Source organism: Haliotis rufescens, unplaced genomic scaffold (assembly GCF_023055435.1).
Source record: "Haliotis rufescens isolate VD_foot unplaced genomic scaffold, xgHalRufe1.0.p SCAF_3, whole genome shotgun sequence".
Lineage (NCBI taxonomy): Eukaryota > Metazoa > Mollusca > Gastropoda > Lepetellida > Haliotidae > Haliotis > Haliotis rufescens.
Window position 1 is genome coordinate 61,353,626 of NW_025964001.1, and position 24,355 is coordinate 61,377,980.

At 40.2% G+C, this 24,355-nt stretch overlaps 1 protein-coding gene across 2 annotated transcripts in view; it reads left to right on the forward strand.

Annotated features, from left to right (window-relative positions):
* Positions 1 to 1,269: 1,269 nt before the first annotated feature.
* The window catches only part of LOC124132339 (probable 2-oxoglutarate dehydrogenase E1 component DHKTD1, mitochondrial), a 39,332-nt gene continuing 16,246 nt past the window's right edge, over positions 1,270 to 24,355 (forward strand). Inside the window, exons 1-13 of one of the 2 annotated variants that reach the window (XM_046496220.2) lie at positions 1,270 to 1,481; positions 4,654 to 4,774; positions 6,395 to 6,566; positions 7,729 to 7,836; positions 8,780 to 8,891; positions 10,968 to 11,065; positions 13,019 to 13,082; positions 14,163 to 14,236; positions 17,164 to 17,307; positions 19,709 to 19,824; positions 21,142 to 21,217; positions 21,932 to 22,123; positions 23,299 to 23,400. In XM_046496220.2, the coding sequence (XP_046352176.2) occupies positions 1,349 to 1,481; positions 4,654 to 4,774; positions 6,395 to 6,566; positions 7,729 to 7,836; positions 8,780 to 8,891; positions 10,968 to 11,065; positions 13,019 to 13,082; positions 14,163 to 14,236; positions 17,164 to 17,307; positions 19,709 to 19,824; positions 21,142 to 21,217; positions 21,932 to 22,123; positions 23,299 to 23,400 (1,512 nt within the window). In that variant the 5' untranslated portion in view covers positions 1,270 to 1,348. Of the gene's footprint in view, positions 1,482 to 4,653; positions 4,775 to 5,818; positions 5,931 to 6,394; positions 6,567 to 7,728; positions 7,837 to 8,779; positions 8,892 to 10,967; positions 11,066 to 13,018; positions 13,083 to 14,162; positions 14,237 to 17,163; positions 17,308 to 19,708; positions 19,825 to 21,141; positions 21,218 to 21,931; positions 22,124 to 23,298; positions 23,401 to 24,355 lie in introns of those variants that run through there. The other variant, XM_048403227.1, reaches the window with a different exon arrangement.

Sequence of the window (24,355 nt, forward strand, 5' to 3'; positions counted from 1 at the left end):
AAAAGATGGAAACTTAACAAGGGAAGCCAATAGATAATTGCCGCTGATAGGTGATTAGCAATAGACAATGGAAGCCAACACTTTACAGTAATTAGCGCTGATAGTTATGGACAACTTGAAGCCAAGATTTAAATTATCACCGGTTGGTAACTGGCAATGGACAATGGGCAAACGGGAGGCTGGGGATAATTAGCACTGATAGTAGTCTGCCATACAGAACCTGCCAAAAAAAAAATCCAATACAGCCCATGCAAGTCTATAATGTTTGGCAAGTCTAGATTACTGCAGTTTGAAAATGAAAAACGTCTCTGGCCTCCTTTTTATTACATTTTATAACTATAATTTAACAACTGTTTTTTTCTGTAAAATGTGTTCATTTCAGAGCCTAGATGTTAGTCTACACTGATAGGTAAAAGAATAGAAAAAGCAATGGGCAAATAGAAGCCAGCAAGATAATTACGTGTATCACTTTTAAATGCCTTTCAAAGACTTGACGTGTATTAGATAGTGTTAGTTTTCTAAACTATGGACGCAACGGGTAATAAATGTATTTCTTACATCATAGTATCATTTACATACAAACAAAACACCTATGCCAAACCTATAACAATGAATAAAGCCATGACTGTCTTCTTCACGTAAACAGGGTAGGAGTTGGAGCGGGTGGTGACGTGATGAAGGGACGCAACTCTGCATAGTAAATTGCGGCAGAACCTGTGCCTCGCTGAAAAAGGGAAATACCTTGCTCTGTGATAATATTTGTGCCTTTGAAGATAGTCACACTACAGTCAGGCTCAGGTAGGGTTTAACACGTTTTCACTTCATATCGGAAACAATGTCGTATAACAATTATGCAATATATGTTCAGTACGATATATAGAGGAATTCACAGATTCGCACGCTATATATAAATAAACAACATGTATATAATTAATACCTAGATCTAAAGTTTTTCCAGTGTTCATGACTGACATGATGACATTTTAAAAGTATTAAATGACTATTTAATACTTTTAATAAAGATGCATGATTTACTACAAAAGTACCTCACCAAAGGACCGTTAAACAGTGTTATATATATGCATCAGATCTAACTCATCGAGGCACATACCTATGTGTCACCTTTGAACAAATGTATTTTATTCACGGTTGTTACATAATGCAGAACCACGATCGCTCTTTTGACAGAATGGCCAGGGGAGTCGAACGCTGACTTCGACATACGGTAACGGATCGAGAAACAGAACCCGAGCGCCAAGCAGATCTACGGAAGATCTGTCAGGTTTCACCCGAATGGGCTGCCCGCGCGATATGATGTCGGTGTAAAAGTGTGAATTTTTCTTTCAGAATGTTGAAGATTCCAAGAACTCTCCACCGACGAAAGGATGCCACCTGCCTCTTTCAAGCACTATTTTACCATGCAAGATCGGGAGTTTTCGGATTTAAGGCAAGACAATCACAAGAAAGCAACGATTTTGCACGTAAGTTGTTTTTTCCGAATGACCGACATGGGATGTCCTTGACACTCCGATGTGGCACTGATTGTTTAAACTACAATGAGCTGAGATATATGTTCGTTCGTTAACGCCATGTTGTTAATAGTTACGTAGATGAAAATTGTGGGTTATGAGAAACTTTTTATTGAGTAAATACGTTACAAATGGTTGCTATTGTAGGGAAATTGGTTAGGGGGTCAACACCCAATTTTGACCAATCAGATGATTGTATCCGACCACACCTCCAAGTGAAATATTCAACGTGTGATTGTGAGATTTACCTGTTGTCACAGAAACGATTACCTGTGATATAAGGCAAATGGTCGATAAACATCAATATTTAATGACATGTTTTACAAGAGAAAGATTCACCATATAATTAGAAACAGTAATACCAGAACCATATTCCATATCACAGTTCCGTTATGTCAGAGACCATATACCGATATGGTCTCTGGTTATGTTCATTATCACATGAGCTAGGTTAATTGATGAAGTCTAAAAAAGTTAATTTATGAAATAATAGGTATAGAATCAACAGTACAGATCAACTATTTCATGAATATAGACATATAATAAATGATATATTGTACTGAATAAAATGAAATAGTTTGGACCAGAACAATCTTATTAATATCTTGTGTTATAGTTTTAATGTTACAATTAAAGCTTATTATGATGGAGACTTATTGAAGGCCAATTACAAAGAAAACATTAAGTATATAAACTTGAACGTCCAACAAATTTAGAAAACTCTTCTTCGGGGATTTCATGTGTTATTTCCCTGTTAAAGAATTGAATGTGATTATAAGCATTACCATGTGATTTCAAACATTTGAGGCTTCATAAAACATGGGTTCACTCGCAGATGCATGGATTCGACGGAAACATTGAGAGCATTAAGATGCGCATTATTGTGAAGTAAACAATTTGACTCTTTCTAATATTTGAACATACAAATTGTATCAGTTCATCATACTGTTTGACAAAGAGTTAATGTGTGTTCTTTTAGGGCTGGGATGGTAAACTTGAGTACGTGGGTCGGGTGGGTCCTAAGTAGGACCTGGGTACCCACAGTACTACCCGGACCTGTGGTTAGTCACGTGATATATTGTTTAATGACAAAAACTCACTATAGCTCAGTGGTTACACTACAAGTTGCTAATGTTCTCATTTGATACATGTATATAAATAGTTACTGCCTGGGCTGCAGTAAAACAATTCCCAATAAGACATCTTGTTCCCAACTCTTGAGACCTACAGTGGGTACCCGGGTAGGGTCGGGTGATAGTGGGGTGTTTGAGTGGGTGGTTTAGGGATTTATCTGGACTTTCTCACTTTAGATTTTCCTGTGACACTGTTCAAATTCATGTTAAACTAAACTCACCAACTCACTCAAACACCACCCACTCAAACACCAACTCATTCAAACACCAACTCACTCAAACACCAACCGCTCAAACACCAACTCACTCAAACGCCACCCCCTCAAACACCACCCACTCAAACACCACCCACTCAAACACCACCCACACAAACACCACCCCCTCAAACACCAACTCACTCAAACACCACCCCCTCAAACACCACCCCCTCAAACACCACCCACTCAAACACCACCCCCTCAAACACCACCCACTCAAACACCACCCACTCAAACACCACCCACTCAAACACCACCCCCTCAAACACCAACTCACTCAAACACCACCCACTCAAACACCACCCACTCAAACACCACCCCCTCAAACACCAACTCACTCAAACACCACCCCCTCAAACACCAACTCACTCAAACACCACCCACTCAAACACCAACTCATTCAAACACCAACTCACTCAAACACCAACCGCTCAAACACCAACTCACTCAAACACCACCCACTCAAACACCACCCACTCAAACACCACCCACTCAAACACAACCCACTCAAACACCACCCACTCAAACACCACCCACTCAAATACCAACCCCTCAAACACCACCCACTCAAACACCACCCACTCAAACACCACCCACTCAAACACCACCCACTCAAACACCAACTCACTCAAACACCACCCCCTCAAACACCAACTCACTCAAACACCACCTCCTCAAACACCAACTCACTCAAACACCAGCTCACTCAAACACCAACTCACCCAAACACCACCCACTCAAACACCAACTCACTCAAACACCAACTCACCCAAACACCACCCACTCAAACACCACCCCCTCAAACACCACCCACTCAAACACCACCCACTCAAACACCACCCACTCAAACACCACCCACTCATCCACTGATCGATAGTGCTGTTACTGTTGTCTCTCCAGCTGTTGAACCATTTGACATACTTCTTATATGTAACAATTATGATGTGCATTTTTTTCATGCTTTACACATTTTTTAGGGGCAGGGGAGACAAAAATGCAAATCCATTTTTGTATTTCAGTTTACTGCTCCACTACAGGCTGGCTGGTATAAAAAAATATTAATGATTTATTGTGGGAGGTGAGTGAGTGAGTGAGTTGGGTTCAACACCGCTTTTAATAGTATTCCAGTTATATCGCGGCGTGTCAGCTTAATGTGGGAGGAAAGCCCGAAGTGATGCAGGTCTCAGACGTTTACCACTTCGGTGAAACCCACGAGCACGGGTATGGTGCTGACAAACCTAGAAAAATAATTGGGGCGAACCGGGATTCAAACCCACAATCATAGATTTCTGGCGAGCCCAAGGGACGCAACTCTGCACAGCGAATCGTGGCACCTTAGATGACTGGGCCACCCGTGCCCCCTATTGTAGGAGGAGAACCTGCAACACAGCTGTTGCTTTAAGCAATTCAAACCTGACGAATCAAGCAGGATTACTGCTGTCCTATCAATTTCAGGAACAACAAACTATATATTGCCTCCTATGATTGATATATTGAGTGGGTCCTTGTTTAGAAAAGATTTTTTGGATGCAATATGGTGGGATAAAAAAAAAAAATTGAAAAAAAAATCAATTTCTACAATTTTAGTCAGCGGATCCATAAAGCAACAAAAAAAGAAAAGTGTGGCCTAACTTGTTGTGATATTAAACGCAATACTCATATTTGGTGAACCATTTCTGGTTCTTATTTCTGGTGAACAATGTTCCACTTCAACATGTGATTTTCACCCCTCAGCCACTGTGGACCAGCTGCGGAACCGGACTGAGAACGCCAATGTGTTCCGTCTTGTGGAGGCGTACAGACAGTTCGGGCACAAAAAGGCGAGACTAGACCCCCTGGGGATTACACAGATTGGGTGAGGGTCTTGAATTATTGCAGACCAGCACACAGCCACTTGTTATGATTATTATTATGCTGACATTTATGTTACAAATATACCAGCAGTGAATCTACTTGTTCTACCATCTCACTGCTAGCCCCTAAGTTACAATTAATGCGGTTGCATGTGACATCATTTTGACTTTGGCTGGTCTTAAAACAAAATGGTGGTTGGCAAGTTGTACATTCAGAAAAATAATATTTCTGGTAAAGATGGCTAAAAATGTTATAAGATATATGTGATAGGGGTGATCATAAGGTGTACTTTTTCTATTGCAATAATTGTGCAATTATCAGATCATAAATATTATCAGAGTTACCTCCCTTGACTATTGACACCCCAAGCTCCTCACAGCGATATCCCATTCACAGAGCTCTCTGTACTATCATCGTCACCAGTCACAGCTCTTCACTGTGCTAGGCAGCTTACAACCATGCATGGAGTTGAACACGCAACCTACTCACCGTTATGTTTACAAACACGTGAGGACTGTTGTGATGCAGAATTTACTTTCCTGGCTAACTGATTTTGTTTGTTTGTCAATTTGAATTTCTATTTCATTTCAACTGTCATGTAATTATTGTACAGGGAACAGGCTTTTCGGTTAGTCTGCCATATTAAAGGGACAGAATGTCAACCGTTCTCAAGCTTTGTTTGTAAACAAGAGCTGATATTCCCCGAACTTTCTCTGCTCTGCTTGCCTTATTCTGTGACAGAATGTTCTGCTCTAGTGACCACATCGTGGACATCGGCTTATCACGTGACCCAACTTTTCTATTGTTTGATAACAAACGCACTTATTGTAAAATAAGAACAGACAGGCCTGATGCAAGCCTTTTGGTGCGCTTTACATGTTGTTTTGCAAAATTTTATAGACATACAACTACAACTGTGAGAGTGAGGTGCAAGACAATACAGCATTACACGTCAAAGTGACCGTATCGCTTCGATGACAGCACGTTGAGAATCTGTACGCAATTATTGGATCTTCTCTCAATGAATGTTATGTATTATGTGTAGACTCGTCAAAAATGAAACAGATGAAAAACACACGAATTGACTGTGTAAGATGTGACGATGTGAAGATGTGACGATGTGACAGAGGTATGAGGCTGGTCGCAAGGAACTCTGGGTAGGAATCATGTGGTAATACAACTAAAGTTGATTGGTTGCTGTTGGCACAGACTCTGTAAAGATGTCCCCAGTGGTAGACTCCAATACAGATATGAAACTCTAGAACAGACTTGTACACTAGGTCACAGGATACTCCTTCTGTTCTTAAACATGACAAAATTATTGGATTATTTTTTTCTGAGGAAAGATTTGTGATAAGAGTTGAGATGGCTAACCCTAGCATTTCCTCACATCAACCTTCAGAATGATAGAAATGCTAACACGTGACAAAAGAGGTACATAATTGTATAAACTTCTTTCCATTGTGAACACATTCACTCGAGGCCTTCCTGAGGTACATTCCTGTTGTAGCTGTGTGGTAACAACGACTCCCAATTTCACTACAATATAGTTCCAGAATAGTGTTTATTACTTTGGGAATACTATTGCTTCAGACATTAACTGAAACATCCATGTTTCCAGAGATCCCCCGGAACTCAGCCTGAGCCAGTTTGGGCTAACCCCAAACCAGACTGTGGCCAGTCTTGATGGAATATACAATGGCAGTCAGGGGCAGATAACTGTGTCAGACCTCATCACACAACTGGAACACACCTACTGCAGCCATGTTGCTGGCGAATTTTCACATCTACAGGTAAAGATAGGTAAAGCTAGGTATCATTTGGGAATAACTGTTTAGAATTACCTTTCATTTTGTGACATTGGAACTCTATGAATGGCTTATGGAACATGAGGCACAGGCCTTGTGACAGATATGAAATGTAGGCCCAGAAGGTGGGATCATTGCTCATATTATTAATCACTGGATTGTCGAATCCAGACTTGATTTTTTAAAGGCTGACGTAATATATGAGCTGAATTGACTTGTGCAGTTCGATCGAGATCTTGTGATTGTTAAATACATGTCAAAGAGTAATAGGGTTTGCCTAAAACAGAAGCATTCAAAATCGACAGAAGAATTCATTATTGACAGATTGAGAAGTGTTCGGTCATTACCTCAGAGTCATTTTTTACCATTTACTGCTTCCCTCATCCCCCCCTTCATTCCTCATCCCCCATCCCCACATCCCTGCTTCCCCCATCCCCCCAATCTCCACTTCCCCCCATCCCCATCCCCCAATCTCCACTTCCCTCATCCCCCAATCTCCACTTCCTTCATCCCCCAATCTCCACTTTCCCCCTCCCCCAATCTCCACTTTCCCCATCCCCCAATCTCCATTTTCCCCACCCACCCCAAGTCTCCACTTCCTTCATCCCCCAATCTCCACTTTCCCCATCCCCCAATCTCCACTTCCCCCATCTCCCAATCTCCACTTCCCCTATCCCCCAATCTCCACTTCCCCAATCCCCCAAATCTCCACTTCCCCAATCTCCCAATCTCCACTTCCCCCATCTCCCAATCTCCACTTCCCCCATCTCTCAATCTCCACTCCCCCCATCCCCCCATCCCCACTTCCCCCCATCCCTGGGGCGGTCGGGTAGCCTAGTGGTTAAAGCGTTCGCTCGTCACGCTGAACACCCCGGTTCGATTCCCGACATTGGTACAATGTGTGAAGCCCATTTTCTGGTGTCCTCCGCCATGATATTGCTGGAATATTGCTAAAAGCGGCGTAAAACCATACTCACTCACTCACTCCCCCCATCCGTACTTTCCTCCCATCCCCTCTTTACCCTCATCCCCTCTTTTCTCCCATCCTTGCTACCTCCGTATCTGCTAAAATGGTAAACAAGCTTATTGAAAGAAGAAAGCCTCACTTTAGAACTTACAGTTATGTCACCTGACCTCTATTTCCCAGACTGAAGAGGAAAGAAACTGGTTTGCTGCTGCCATGGAAACCAAAGGTCACATGTCACTCCAGGCAGATAGACGGGTTGACCTTGCCAAACTAATGCTTCGATGTCAGGTGAGGCCTCATGGGATATGCATGCTGAAACAAACTGTTGATAGATGTGGATAACAATTGTCAGATTTCAGTACTGTTTAAATGTACAGTGTCATAAGACCTGTGAAGATCCGGGGTAAAATAGGTCCTCAGCATCCCATGCTAGTTGTAGGAGGCGACTAACGGGATCAGGTGGTCAGGTTTCACTGACTTGGTTGATGCATGTCATTGTATCCCAATTGTGTGGATCGATGCTCATGATGTCAATCACTGGATTGTCTGGTCCAGACTCAATAATTTACAGATCACCATCAATAAGCTGGAATATTGCTGAGTGTGGCATTAAACAACAAACAAACAAACAAAACAAAACAGTGTTATTAACAAGCCACTTTGAAATACAGTCAGACATTGTTGTGTCGAACTTTGATTTGTCAAACGTACGGGTTGTCTCAAAGTAAAAGCTTTTTTTTACCATTAACTGCTTCCTTCATCCCCCCTTCTCATTCCTACTTCCCATCCCTGTTTCCCCATCCCCACCTCCCCAATTCCCCAATTCCCCCCCTCACCCCCCATCCCCACATCCCTGCTCCAGATCCCTGCTGTCAAAGCTTGGTCCCTGCGTATTGCTTCTTTAGTCATCATTTTCGGTTGTGCTGAACCTCACATAACTCAAAGTATTTACGTACGTCCCTTCAACTTCGACACAACAGTGTTTGACTGCACCTGGGATAGAACTGATTTCAGAGTGAAGAAACTGTCACTCACTCACTCAGCAGTTATGAGTATGTAGTTGTAGATAGTTTCAACAATCAGTCAGCATGATGTCTTGTCATGGTTAAATAGGTCGCACAATGTGTGGAACTAGAAGACATCCAGTGGATTAAGGCTCTCCAATTTAATAAATCAGTTTTGGTTGAATTTCTGACAATGCCATTAATAATTATTTATGTTGTTTTCACAGGCGTTTGACCATTTTCTGGCCAACAAGTTCACCACGGTGAAGCGCTATGGAGGAGAGGGCGGGGAGAGCATGATGGGAGTTTTTGATGAGGTGTTCCGAAAAAGTGCTTCAAGTATGTTGCTGATCTATACGCAGAAGTTTAAGATTCATTTGATGAGTACTGTATATCACAGTCTATAAGCGACCCCGCCAATAAGCGACCCTGCCTATAAGACCACCCCCTGTAAAAGCCTTTAAAATCGATGCTAGTTTTTATACCCCTTCTACGAAGTGAATCGGAACGAAGCACATCACCAGTGCATACACAATGCCTACATTTGCAATAAAAACGTGTTTGTATATTTGAGAAACTTCATGCCTTTTGATATAAAACATTTAACAAGAGTAGATTAATATTTAAATCCTCAGAGTTTTACACTTTTATCAACTTATGTTGATAGACAGTCGGTCGAACCTCGTTTAACCTCCAGATATCTGAACCCCTTGTGAACTGACCAGAGTTACCTCCCCTCCCAGATGACACAATGCATATGTGAAATGAACAGAAGAAGTATCATTTATGAAGGATCGATGGATTAATAGATAAAACACATTATGTCCTGCACAGCATGCTATGACAATGCCATTTTATTACTGAAACAGCTGATGTTGAAAGAAACGTATGAGTAGCCTTGTTTAGATAATACACTTAAAAAATAAAAGAATTGGTTCTCAGGCAGTGGGTTTTGAAAATATAGTGCGGGCGGGCGGTGAATTTTGTTGTTGTATGTAACCAAATTCTGTTTACAATAATTTTGGCGAAATCATGTTCTTAAGTATTGTAGCATTTCACTGCCGTGGTCATGTGTTCGAGATGGGGAATAGGTAAAGATTTTTGTTATTTTTTAAACTGGAAAAAACCCCGAAACATGCAGCAGACTTTATGATGATGGGGGCGGGGCCTGAGAACCAAGACTATTTTTTTTTTTTAGCCTTATATAAAGTTGTAACGGAGACATTGAGCCCACCTGCCACACATAAACATTAAATATAGCCATGTTAACCTCCACTAGATGAAAGCTAAGGTTGTTTAAGTATATTAAGTTAAACTCATTCACGTATACCGTATTCGACGTAAAAGCACCCACGGCGATATTTGCTAATGTATTGGCTAGTGAACAATCCCAATTAGCACCCCTCCCGATTGATCAATGTACACAAGACTTATTTATTTGTGTATAATACGCACTCGTGTGTAATATGCACCCTCAATTATGGGCAATTAAATTCTGGAAAAATATATCTGTCGTATATAAACATTTCAGGCTGTCAGCATAAACCACGAAAGTTATCTTTCAACTCTGTTTTTTTTCACCAAAATAATATTCTAATAAGAGCCTCCTATTTCTAATTTTGAGAGCGCCCTGGGTTCTTATTACGTCGAATACAGTATGCATGAATGAACCTTGTGAGTTTGCAATTCTCCTTTTGCAGCGTTTGTGATTGTGCATTTTGCACTGTTTGTTATTGAAATCTCACTATCTCTTATCATGTTGAATTCTCTCTCTGTTTGATTCGGACCGCCTCCATGGCCTAGTGGATAAGTGTCTGCCTGGAGGGCGGAAGGTCAATGGTTCAATCCCCCAGTGCTTGGCATTATTGGGATAAAACAAGGACTGGTCAACCCTGAGTCAATATAACGTGTCTGAGTTGCACCAGTGGATCGCGATTTTTTACGTCTCGATACAAGTATCAATCGCAATCACACACTAAGTAAAAAGTATCGATTTTAACCTTAAATGTATTCTTTAATAAATGTTACACCAAGCACTAATTACTAGTGAAAATGTAATATTTTCATCCACTGCATGATACTTGACAGAGCCAGCTGTCATTAGTGTGCCAGGTATTTGGTCATCCTGTCTATGAAAAACATGGCTTATGCACCACAGATAAGAGCACATGCAAGTATCGTGATCCTTTTGGATTGTGAGCAAGGTATCGTAATATGTATCGGAACGCGCAGTTTGTGTATCGTCCGAGCACAAGTATTCATGTTACATTGTGGAATGGTATCTCAATGGGCTGGCACTACAAGACTGGCATTAGGCTGGACAGCCACACAACCAGCCACACACAGAGACACCAACATACATCTTGAACATGATGTACACCCCATTTAACCTCGGCCCACTTCTATATGTTTCAGATGACATGTCAGATGTTGTGCTCTGCATGCCCCATAGAGGGCGCCTCAACTTTCTGACGTGCATGCTAGACTTCCCGCCAGTTCTTCTGTTCAGAAAGGTAAATCTGTACCTTTATAATGTTGTGTGTTATAGATGCAGGGAAGACTGAACTGTGTAACAATGCTGTGTGTTATAGATGCAGGGAAGACTGAGTTATGTAACAATGCTGTGTGTTATAGATGCAGGAAAGACTGAACTGTGTAACAATGTTGTGTGTTATAGATGCAGGAAAGACTGAACTGTGTAACAATGTTGTGTGTTATAGATGCAGGAAAGACTGAACTGTGTAACAATGTTGTGTGTTATAGATGCAGGGGAAGACTGAGTTATGTAACAATGTTGTGTGTTATAGATGCAGGAAAGACTGAACTGTGTAACAATGTTGTGTGTTATAGATGCAGGGGAAGACTGAACTGTGTAACAATGTTGTGTGTAATAGATGCAGGGAAGACTGAACTGTGTAACAATGTTGTGTGTTATAGATGCAGGGAAGACTGAACTGTGTAACAATGTTGTGTGTTATAGATGCAGGGGAAGACTGAACTGTGTAACAATGTTGTGTGTAATAGATGCAGGGGAAGACTGAGTTATGTAACAATGTTGTGTGTTATAGATGCAGGGAAAGACTGAACTGTGTAACAATGTTGTGTGTTATAGATGCAGGGGAAGACTGAGTTATGTAACAATGTTGTGTGTTATAGATGCAGGGAAAGACTGAACTGTGTAACAATGTTGTGTGTTATAGATGCAGGGAAAGACTGAGTTATGTAACAATGTTGTGTGTTATAGATGCAGGGAAGACTGAACTGTGTAACAATGTTGTGTGTTATAGATGCAGGGGAAGACTGAACTGTGTAACAATGTTGTGTGTTATAGATGCAGGGGAAGACTGAGTTATGTAACAATGTTGTGTGTTATAGATGCAGGAAAGACTGAACTGTGTAACAATGTTGTGTGTTATAGATGCAGGGGAAGACTGAACTGTGTAACAATGTTGTGTGTTATAGATGCAGGGGAAGACTGAGTTATGTAACAATGTTGTGTGTTATAGATGAAGGGGAAGACTGAACTGTGTAACAATGCTGTGTGTTATAGATGCAGGAAAGACTGAACTGTGTAACAATGTTGTGTGTTATAGATGCAGGGGAAGACTGAGTTATGTAACAATGTTGTGTGTTATAGATGCAGGGGAAGACAGAACTGTGTAACAATGTTGTGTGTTATAGATGCAGGGGAAGACTGAACTGTGTAACAATGTTGTGTGTTATAGATGCAGGGAAGACTGAGTTATGTAACAATGTTGTGTGTTATAGATGCAGGGGAAGACTGAACTGTGTAACAATGTTGTGTGTTATAGATGCAGGGAAGACTGAACTGTGTAACAATGTTGTGTGTTATAGATGCAGGGGAAGACTGAACTGTGTAACAATGTTGTGTGTTATAGATGCAGGGTAAGACTGAGTTATGTAACAATGTTGTGTGTTATAGATGCAGGGAAAGACTGAGCTGTGTAACAATGTTGTGTGTTATAGATGCAGGGGAAGACTGAACTGTGTAACAATGTTGTGTGTTATAGATGCAGGAAAGACTGAACTGTGTAACAATGTTGTGTGTTATAGATGCAGGGAAAGACTGAGTTATGTAACAATGTTGTGTGTTATAGATGCAGGGAAAGACTGAGCTGTGTAACAATGTTGTGTGTTATAGATGCAGGGAAGACTGAACTGTGTAACAATGTTGTGTGTTATGGATGCAGGGAAGACTGAACTGTGTAACAATGTTGTGTGTTATGGATGCAGGGGAAGACTGAACTGTGTAACAATGTTGTGTGTTATAGATGCAGGGAAGACTGAACTGTGTAACAATGTTGTGTGTTATAGATGCAGGGGAAGACTGAGTTATGTAACAATGTTGTGTGTTATAGATGCAGGGAAGACAGAACTGTGTAACAATGTTGTGTGTTATAGATGCAGGGGAAGTCTGAACTTTGTAACAATGTTGTGTGTTATAGATGCAGGGGAAGACTGAACTTCCCGAAGGTGCAAAGGGGACTGGAGATGTCTTGTCACATTCATGTGAGTCAGTTAAGATGATAATGTCATATACGAGTCCTGCCATCTGTCCATCCTTCTGTCCATCTGTCTGCATCCAATGGGGACATATTTTCTCAAAACTATTTACTTTAGAGAAATGAAATTTTATACACTAATGTTACTCGTCACGATCTCAAATAAGTTTCAAAACAGGTGTCTTGATTCATTTTTTACAGAATTATGCACTCATGGCAGGGGAATTGCGATAATGTTCTTTCTTGTTGACTGTTGATTAAGGAAGACTTTGTATGAACAGATATATGACCTAAGTTTTTCAAATAATTAAAAATACAACATTTATTTACGTACATACGGTGCAGATTGCAATGTCAATATTTTCGATTCGTTGATTATTGTGTTTTCATATCTCCATTGTGTTACAATGATTACCCTGGACCAAGCCACCATAGTACCTTCGTTTTGAGCCTGGTATCATCGCCCTTGTAATCACGATAACATCTTTTCCAGCAAAAAGTTCATTTATAACAGTCAACAGTCTTATCACTCAGTTAAGTCTGTTAAGGGTTCGTGGATGAGGGGCTGTGATTTTGCATATAGATCTACGCCGAATTAGCATTCAGAAGAGGAATGTTGATTGGTTGCTGATTTCAATGAGGAAGAAAAATTCTGCTTGAAGCTACTTCCAGTTGGTCATAAGGAAGATTGAGACAGTGTAGTCACTTCTGCAGTGATTTGTTTGTTTGTTGTTAACGCCACACTCAGCAATATTCCAGCTAAATGACGGCAGTCTGTAAAGAATCAAGTCTGGACCAGACAATCCAATGACTGACATCATGAGCATCGTTCCACGCAATTGGGATATGATGACATGCATCAACCAAGTCAGCGAGCCTAACCACTCGATCCTGTTAGTCACCTCTTATGACAAGTATAGTCGCCTTTTACGGCAAGCATGGGTTGCTGAAGACCTGTTCCACCCCGGATCTTCACGGGGCTTAGGGTGTATGATAATAGAATGGAGATATGCTAGAATGGATAATCGTATATGATGGACTGCCAACAAGGATCTGAATATCTACTGTTATGGTGTAAATGTCACAGATACATCCGTGGACCTGGAACATGGCGGCAAGTCGGTCCACGTGTCGATCATCCCCAACCCATCACATCTGGAGGTACGTCCCAGAATCCGCTTTATATAATAGTGTAGTTGGAATTTTCTAATTTAACTATTTTAATGTTTCCATGGAAACACATTTAAAATCAACTACATTGTATAGAGGCAGGATTAGATTCATGTCTTGAAAGGCCTGTGTGATGTTATGTTATGACCAGTCTTCAGTTGGACGTACACTTCAACTTCTTCTCTATAACATTAATGTTATTGTCAAGTCTTTGAAAGGCATTCAGAAGTGATACACATAAGGAAGAGAATTTATGGATGTCAACTTCAAAACATCTTCCAAAGGCAAGGGTGTTAACTGACTAAGAGTCCAGTTTCCACCCTTGCCGAACATTACAAGGTCCCTGTTTATGAGATTTAACCCGACTGGAGAACAATAGGATGACGTCACCGGAGGTTTATGAGGATTGGAGAAAACACGCTTCCTCGGTTTTGGTAGACAGAGCATGCCCTGGGGAGTGGGAAAAACCAAGGGGGCGAAATTTATTAAATGTTATAACGAGCATCTATAAATGAGGCGCTTCATTAGAGCGCTTCTTGAAGACGTGATATCATAACTTGCACGTGAAATTCGCTGACTTGCCAGGCGGTCAAGAGCATTTTGATGTGTCAACAACAAAACACAACTAAAATACTTACTTTAAAATGAAAGTGAAATCTTCGGTCTCTAAATGTTTGTGTTGCAATATTCCACTTCTTTTAAACTTTTCAAAACGAAAATTCGCAAATTTAAAAGGTGTTTTTTGCTTTACACGATTTACGACTTTAAAGAATCCAACTGTTACATAGAGGTAGTTGTGACGTAACGGCTAGCAATTACTTCACGTGCAAATTGTGCAGCATTGATAAGCACTTGTTTAAAAGCACGTGTTTTGAAACCTCGCTGTCCTTTCACCAGAGACTCTGAAGTGGAAAGATGAGCGACGACGACTTTCATTTTGTTACCCAGTCTTCATTCACTGTACACATGACATTGAATTTTAATGGAATTAAAATTTTGAATTGCTACTTGTAGTCATTTTTTCAGTTACTTGGTTAAACCTGGGATTTGAGGTTTTACATTCAAAGTAAAACCTCCAGAACGAAAATAAAACCTCATGATAGGTTTTACTTTGAAAGTAAAACCTCACAATAGGTTTTAATGCCTATAGAAAGAACTCTCTTACTTAATAGAGATCCCAATGAATAGGTTTATAAGTATACATAACACTTTTTATGGATAGCACCTCCTTTTATTTTTAGTCACAATATCTATTGTTATCTTTGTACATTCATCCCACCTTGTTTTATGTAAACATATTATGATTCATATACATATATTAACTCTATGCACTTAATCAGCATTCACCTGATGAAGAAGCAAGTAGCTCTGATACGTCGTGACAAAGAATAGAAGAAGTTGCTTTCTATATAAAGTGTCATGTATTCATGTTTTTCCAACTTCTAAATGCCTATCAAAGACTCCAACCAGCTTGTGTATAACCAGCATGTTTTAGTATGGCCACCAGGTAGCCATCTTTTATTTTAATTTTTTTTACAAAATCTTCTTCTCCAAAATATAAAGAGTCTTGAAACTTGATGGGTGGGATGGTCCTGTGAACCTATTGTGATGTAACACTACTGTGTGTGTAGGTTCTTTAACATGTTGTTATACTGTGAATGTATTCAATGACCAGGAAACCTCGGGCATTCCTGGAAATGCTCCAGCTTTAATTGAATTGTAAGAACAAGGTTTAACAGTTGAATTTTATAAACTGGCCTTTTGATGTGAACGTAATGTTGATTTTGGATGGGTTAAAAGTCACAATGATTTTCACATGAAAATTGCATGATGAGAATCAAACCTGCAACTTCACATATCGTGTTTAGTTTTGTATCCCACTGTTTTCCCACTGAGCAACTGGGGCAGGGGATGAAATCCGTGTTCAGTCTTACTTGTCATGACTTCAGTTGTCTGCATGCTGCACATGGCATGTTTCATCAAATTCCTTTCATACAATGACTCCCTGTATTGTTTTACTGTCAGATATTTCTTTGTCTTTTTTGTTGTTGTATTTCTTGCATTTAGACGGTTTATAAGTTGGATAAAAGCCTCCTCCTCGGTCTTGACTGAGAATGTAAGCCAAGGGTGTCTGTTTTTATACTTTACATCAAATACGTTTCTAAGTTTGTTGAGGGATCTTGATTGGAAATATAATAATATCATGCGTTATTTGTCTTAAAAATCTTCTCCTCCAAAGCCACTAGAACAATGAAGCTGAAAATTCATGTGCTTGTTTCCCCTTTTGATAACAGCCCAATTTGTTCAAGAGGTTGGGATCCAATTTTCAATATGGCCATAATGGCAGCCATATTGAAAAAGCAATTTATGGCTTTAATCAATTTTTCATAATGTAATGATATTAGGTAACAGGACATGTGTAGTTAATATTTGAGGTCAACTACTATGTTATTTTTTGTGTGCAAAATCATTAAATTTTTCCCTGATTTGACCATTGCACTTGGACCACAGTGAAAGCTGAAACATCTTATTGCCTTTACTCATCCTTTTCTGTTCAAAGTGTAATAGCTTATGTTTAGTTACTAATGGAACCCAAGGCATAAATTCTGTTTTTGCAATGTTCTGTATTTTGACCTTTTAACTTTGAATATTCTCCTAAATTCTCTCAAAATGCATTTAAAAAAATTTCATTTCTTTTTAATTTCTTATTATTTATGCAGAAAATACTTGAATATAAATGTTGACAGCACCTTTTGTTATGTGTCTGCCTTTCATGACATTTTTTAACTTTAACTGAGCTACAGTGCTGTGGCACTGTTGTTTATACATCCAGCTGCAAGGGGGACATCTGTAAATACATGTAAAACTAAATAGGTCTTGCCTTTAAAGTTAACGTAACAAAATTTGATGTTTTGCAGGCTAACAACCCTGTTGCTGTAGGCAAGACAAGGGCGAAGCAGTTGTACGTCGGGGAGGGGGACTACGCCCCGGGGGATGAGGGGCAGGCGGGGGAGAAGGTTCTCTGTGTACAGGTGCATGGGGACGCCTCGTTTACAGGTCAGGTGAGTCCAGCATGATGTTGTCAGTTGGTGTGTGGAATATTGCAAACAACAGCGACAAATTCATGATAGGAATAATTATTAAGCTAAACCATATAAAACATATATTCTGTGGTGACATATGGTGAAATTAATGCAGACCTCAAAGTGTAATTTTGTACCTTAATCTCTAATGCAATAAAATACTGTCACAGTAATGCTGTGTTGTAATTGTGTTTGAAGGATGCAGATGGTGCCTGAGGATAAAGGATAATTTCATAAGCCTCATCATTGTGTATCATAACATTCATAATAATCCTGTCAACTTGACTGTATCCAGATGTGTATCATGTAGGGATGGGACGGGTAACTCGGGTACTCATGTCGGGTGGAGCAGGAGACCATTGAAGATCCGGGGTAAAATCGGTCTTCAGCAAAACATGCTTGCAGTAAAAGGAGACTATGCTTGTCATAAGAGGCGACTAACGGGATCGGGTGGTCAGGCCCGCTGACTTGGTTGATGCATGTCATCGTATCCCAATTGTGTGGATTGATGCTCATGATGTCAATTGCTGGATTGTCTGGTCCAGACTTGATTATTTACAGACCGCCGTCATATAGCTGGAATATTGCTGAGTGCAGCGATAAAACAACAAATAAACAAATAAACAAATAATAAACTGAGTAGGACCTGGGTACCCACAGGACTACCCGGACCCATGATTAGTCACATGAAAAACTGTTTGATGACAAAAATTATCTAGAGCTCTGTATGGTTACACTACAAGGCACTAATATTCGCATTTCTTTCTGACTATGCATCCATTCCTTCTGACTTTATATGTTTGAATAAAGATAACGCTTCAGTAAACTTCAGTGTATGTATGACCTGATTGTTTTATATGTGTATGTAAATAGTTTTTGTCAGGGCTCCTGTCAAACTATTCCCAATCAAACACTATGTACGCAACTCTTGAGACCTACAGCGGGTACCCAGGTAGGATCAGGTAATTGGGGGGTGGGTATCCGGGTAGTAAATTTGGACTCGTCCCAGCCCGAGTATCACACAAGGCACTATAAGGAAATGTATCATATCACATCCTGAATGTTCTCTATCCAGCCTTTAACACTAACCAACAGCTATCCTTCAGTAGAATGAAAAAAAATAATCCGGGTTTTTGCTGCAGTAAGAGAGGGTTAGAACAAACTCCTAGGGACCGTTTGTTATATCCGTAGTTTATTTCTCGCGAAACTTGTCCTCCATTTTGGACTCCTTAACTATTTATGTACATTAGCTGCAGCAATTGAATTGATTGGGTGTCAAACTCGGTGACTTGATTGTTTGTACCGATGACATGGATCTTTGCTCACAATATCAATCACTGGATTGTCTGGTCCAGACTTAATTATTTACAGACTGACGTCATCTAGATGGAATATAGCTGAGTTTAACGTTAAACAAAAAACAAACTAGCAAACATGAGCTGCAACAGCAGTAAGAAGGGACATTGATGATGTGTTGCAGATGGATGTGAGCGTTGAGCTGATTGTTATTGACATTACTTGAGGCTCACAACACGTTGTACTGTAGTGCTATTGGGATATCTACACATTGTTTGATGCTCCAGTGATGGTGACTGATGCTGAGTATCGCCTGGTGTCTTGTGATATGATTTGTATCATGATACGGACTGACGATACTACTAGTATCACGATACACCACATCAAATAGCAAGAAATGATGAAATCACTGAAATGCAGCTCTGAAACATCTTTCATCATAAATTTGTTTATCATTATCTCCAAAACATTAACGAAGAAGGGATGGTTATTAAATGTAGCAGTTGGTCGGCGTGTCCTAAGCTACTTCTGCCATTATGGGAGGTAACTCTATTAGTTCCTGTTCTATTTATAGCATATCGCGATCTCACAAACTGGCGTTTCAAGTATTGTGTATACCAAAGTATCTATGATATCGTAGGTATCGGTGAATTGTTACAGCCCAATTGATTGCATTTGACTGATTTGTTACAAATCGTATTTGTTTCTTTATGATGAAACATAAGTCTGCAATGTCCATTAACCCACAGTACAGAGTTTGTTAGTCATGTGAATTTTTACGATAATATATTTTTTTAATAGTTTGCTTTGACCTTAAGTATGTTTTACCTAAGTTCGATATAACCTTGTTCTTCTGTAGCTAAACTGCATCATTTTGAATATGGTTATAAATGTGTTGTGTATATCGTCGGATCATAGGTTTTCAGACATCATACGTTTTTGGATGGACCTGCTTATCACGATTAGTCTAGCTATAACAAGGGGTGTAGCATCGCACAGACGTTGTTAATACTCAAAGAATGGCTTGTATAAATTTAAGAGACAATTGTCTGTAACAATAACAGGGGGATATTTTGTGTTTCAGGGAATAGTGGCAGAAACGTTTTGTATAGCGGAGTGTCCTCACTACCGCGTCGGCGGCAGCATACACCTCATCGTCAACAACCAGATCGGCTTCACCACCGAGTCCCTGCTGGGCAGGTATAGACATGGCGTCAAGTACACGTTTATACACTGTCACACTGAAACATGAACTTAGTATCCAGCCACACTTGTGTAAGTCAGTTAATGATGTTATATGCCGCAGTCAATAATATCTCAGCTATGTCACAGCGACCTGTCAGTCATCTCGCTTGAGCCAGGCAAACCGGTGATTGAACAGACTATGTCAGACCCACACAATCAGCCAAGTCCCTGGGCCTGACCACCCAGTCCCAGTTGAGTCCTATAAACAGCATCTTCCCGCAGCAAGAGAATTAACTGACTATAAAAGTCCAATTTCCACCCTTGCCGACCTGGCTGGTATTATGGAGTTACATTTTGGCTGGACTAGCGAGTCTATGCATAGTCCAACCAAAATCGCGCATCGAAATCGAAATCCGGTTAGTAAACTGTCGTGCAGATATCGGTCGATTGCAGGATTTGCAAAGCATGTGCACCGCCAACTCGTTGTCAGCAGATATTTTCCAAATCTTTTCATGTTTTTAGTCAAGGTGCTCACATGATTTGATGCATTTCATGATGTAAGACCCGTTTTATCACAATATAGATCTTGATTAACGATCAGATCGTCCTGACTGGGAGCCACCATATTGTGTAAAGCGAATGAAAGTGATGGAATCTGATTGGTCCATAGGAGAGGCTTAGAAGGGATATAACTGGTAATAACCACTTGTCGCGCTACGGTCGAGCTCAGGAATTCCAACCTAGTTCGGCAAGGGTGGAAACTGGACTTTTAAAGTCAGTTAACTCTCTTGCCTTGGGAAGATGTATGAACAGCTAAAGTCTAGGTGTTCCAGATATGATCAGTATGAGACAGCTGTGATACACCTGGAAACACAACATTCTCACAAGCAAATGGGTGCTGTCCATCCATCCTTCCATGCGTCACCTTTTTTTTCCAGAGCAGAACTAAAAAACCATGAGAGATATCTTAACCAAACATGGCACATAGACAGGTCTAGTGACCTGGTGAACTGGTGCCTTTTGATAGTTTGGCATTTAAAAAAAAAAAAAAAATCAAGTTTCCATGGTAATGACTTGGACTTAGACTGACAATGGCGTATTGGCTGGGGATGTGAGCATTTCATGCTTCTTTTGATTGTCCACATCTGAAGGTACTTGCAGAATACACAGTGATGCACAGGACCATGTAACTAATATTCTACACCAACAAACTTGCAGTCTTTGTGTGTTTGTTGGTAGAGATTATTAGTTACATGGTCCCGTGAATTATGTGAAGCAGGCAGGGATGAACTCTAATAATTCTTTTGCCATGACCTTACTTTCTGTTTGCAGGTCCTCCAAGTATGCCAGTGACCAGGCCAAGATCAATGGCTACCCAGTTCTTCATGTCAATGGAGATTCCCCGGAGGTGTGTTTTAGATACCAAGTTGTAGAATAACTACAAGCCTATGCAAGCTGTTTCCTTTATTGTTTGTCTCGATTACATATCCCATGTGGTTCCCCCCTTCTGGTTTTCTTGAACCAAGGGAGGTAACTCCCAAGACTATGTCTCAGCCATGACAGTTTGGCGGTAGAGACACTAAAGTGTGAAACTCTATACTCTAATACAGTGGATCTGGCCACAGATGAACTAAAGTAATAGACAGACAAATGCCTAAAAATCATGTTTTATTTTGTTATAAAAAATTAGGAATAAACAAGATGATTACCAAACAGATGTGACACCAGTTGGTATATTTCAGGTAAATATATCCTGTCATATCCAGGGTAGAATAGGTCTTCAGCAAACAATGCTTGCCATAAAAGGCGACTATGCTTGTCGTAAGAGGCAACTAATGGGATCGGGGAGTCAGATTCGCTGACTTGGTTGATGCATGTCATCGTATCCCAATTGCGTAGATTGATGCTCATGATGTCACTCACTGGATTGTCTGGTCCAGATTTGATTATTTACAGACCTCCGTCATATAGCTGGAATATTGCTGAGTGTGGCCTTAAACAACAAACAAACAAACAAACAAACAAAACAGTTCTGACGCAGAGCAGAAGGCATCTATCCTGTCTTATCCTAATCATCAGCTGCTGTTTTTTTCGTCATCTTCACCATAACTTTCTTTGCCAGGATGTTATACGAGCCACTGCTATAGCCATGGATTACCGACACAAGTTCCACAGAGACGTCATCATTGATCTCATTTGTTTCCGCAAGTGGGGTCACAACGAGATAGACGACCCGACCTTCACCCAGCCGATCATGTACCACGCTATCAACTCTCGAAGTAGCATTCCCGATCTCTATGCTAAACAACTGGTGGTAAGATAGTAGAGGCTGCCATTGCTCTTATGGCCATGTGTAGTAACTGAGTTTCTCATCCTCATAATCAGAATGAATTTTCTTTAGATATTTCTTCATAAGTCCAGAGTACAGCAGAACATGGATATAATGAACACGGATACAACGAACTGTTTCAAAATCCCTGATTTATCTCCTGTATATTATCATATAAAATTTACGTACATAACGAACTCTCTACAGCGAACTAACGGATACAGCGAACTGATGTCTGATCCCCGACAAATCCATCTATCACTAATTAGTGACGTGTATAGCAAACTGAGAAATCTCACTCAGTGTCTAGTGTCACTGACAAGTGGCTGTTATGCAATCAGCGGCGAATCAACACAATCAGCGATCATGATTCAACCTTGTTAAACTTGCTTTTTGTTAATCTTACATGTATATGTAATTGGACTAATCTTGTCTGTAAAACAAACATAAAACTTATGCAGTTTCACGAATGCAGTCAGCAAAATGAGGCCTGAGCAAAATCACCGACTACACATCCTCTCGTATGTAGGGCGGTCGGGTAGCCTAGTGGTTAAAGCGTTCGCTCGTCATGCCAAAGACCCGGGTTCGATTCCCGACATGGGTACAATGTGTGAAGCCCATTTCTGGTGTCCCCTGCTGTGATATTGCTGGAATATTGCTAAAAGCGGCGTTAAACCATACTCACTCACTCACTCTCGTATGTAAATCGTGAAATACTAAATACATATTTGATAAACAAGGTTCTAAAAATGTTATGAATATAATGTTATTGAATGAATGTTATGAAATGTTATCATTTGAATGCTATGAAGTGATCACTGCTAATAAAAGTCAATGCTGCAATTATGTGTAGTGTGTTTTGTTTTATCCAAGATGGCGGACATTTCGAAGCAAAAACGTATATAAGAAACTGATTTCTCCGGTCCCTTGAAGTTCGTTATATCCATGTTCTACTGTACTTTCCTTTTTCACGGATCCCCTTTGTAAATATGCATAACGTGCATGACGTTTATGTAAAACACCTGTTGTTGTGGTGTCCCCTGCCGTGATATTGCTGGAATATTGCTCTTGATATATATATGGTTAAAAAATTGTTTTGAAAAAAGATATATGTTACTAAACTATTCTTTCAATGCAGTGTACAATCATTTTATTTCTAGTCTGAGGGTGTCTGTAAGAGTGAAGACTTAGACACTGTGGTACAGACATGGAACTCCACATTGTTAGCTGACCTAGCCAAGGCAGACTCTCATGTTGTACAGGTAGGTGGTTATTGTCATCCACAAGGGAAGTGTGCCCATTAGTTCTTATAAACAGTTATCAAATATTTGCATTTGTGTGACACGTGAAGACCCAGGGTAGAATAGGTCTTCAGCAAGCCATGCTTGCCATAAAAGGCGACTATGCTTGTCGTAAGAGGTGACTAATGGGATCGGGTGGTCAGACTCGCTGACTTGGTTGATGCATGTCATCATATCGCAATTGTGTGGATCAATGCTCATGATATCAATCACTGGATTGTCCAGACTCAATTATTGACAGACCACCATCATATAGCTTGAATATAGCTGAGTTTGACTTTAAACAAACAAACAAACAAACAAACAAACAAACAAAAAAACAGCATTTGTGGAATCAGCTAAATATTAGATGAAGCACCCATAAAATATTAGGGCTGACATTCTCCTGGAATTCAGATTTTTTTTCTCTTCGGATGTCATAATATTCTCATTGATGTATAAATCTCCAGTTGATACCTTTGCTCCAAGAAGATCTGACAAATCCTCCATAGGAGGTCGCGCCAGGTAAACTTTCAACCAATCAGAATGGAGGCTTCTACATTCTTGGTGAAAGCAAGCAAAGCATTCAGAACAACAGGTCTGTTTTATGTAACGTGACAATGTCCATAAACAGGCAGTTCCAAATGAAAAATAATAAAGGCCACTCTAATATATTCTCGTGGTTATTCCATACACCCTGTTGCTTCTAAGCTCAAAGACATCCATCTTCCCGAGGCAAAAACGTAAACTGACTATAAAAGTCCAGTTTTCACCCTTGCCTAACTAGGCTGGAATTCTGGAGTTAAATGTTGGCTGGACTACTAGAGCGACTATGCATAGTCCAATCAAAATCATGTAACATACAAGACAAACGGTTTTGAAACAACATGGATTTCAGCGTGCAGATTTTAGTTGACTGCAAGATTTGTAATTGTGT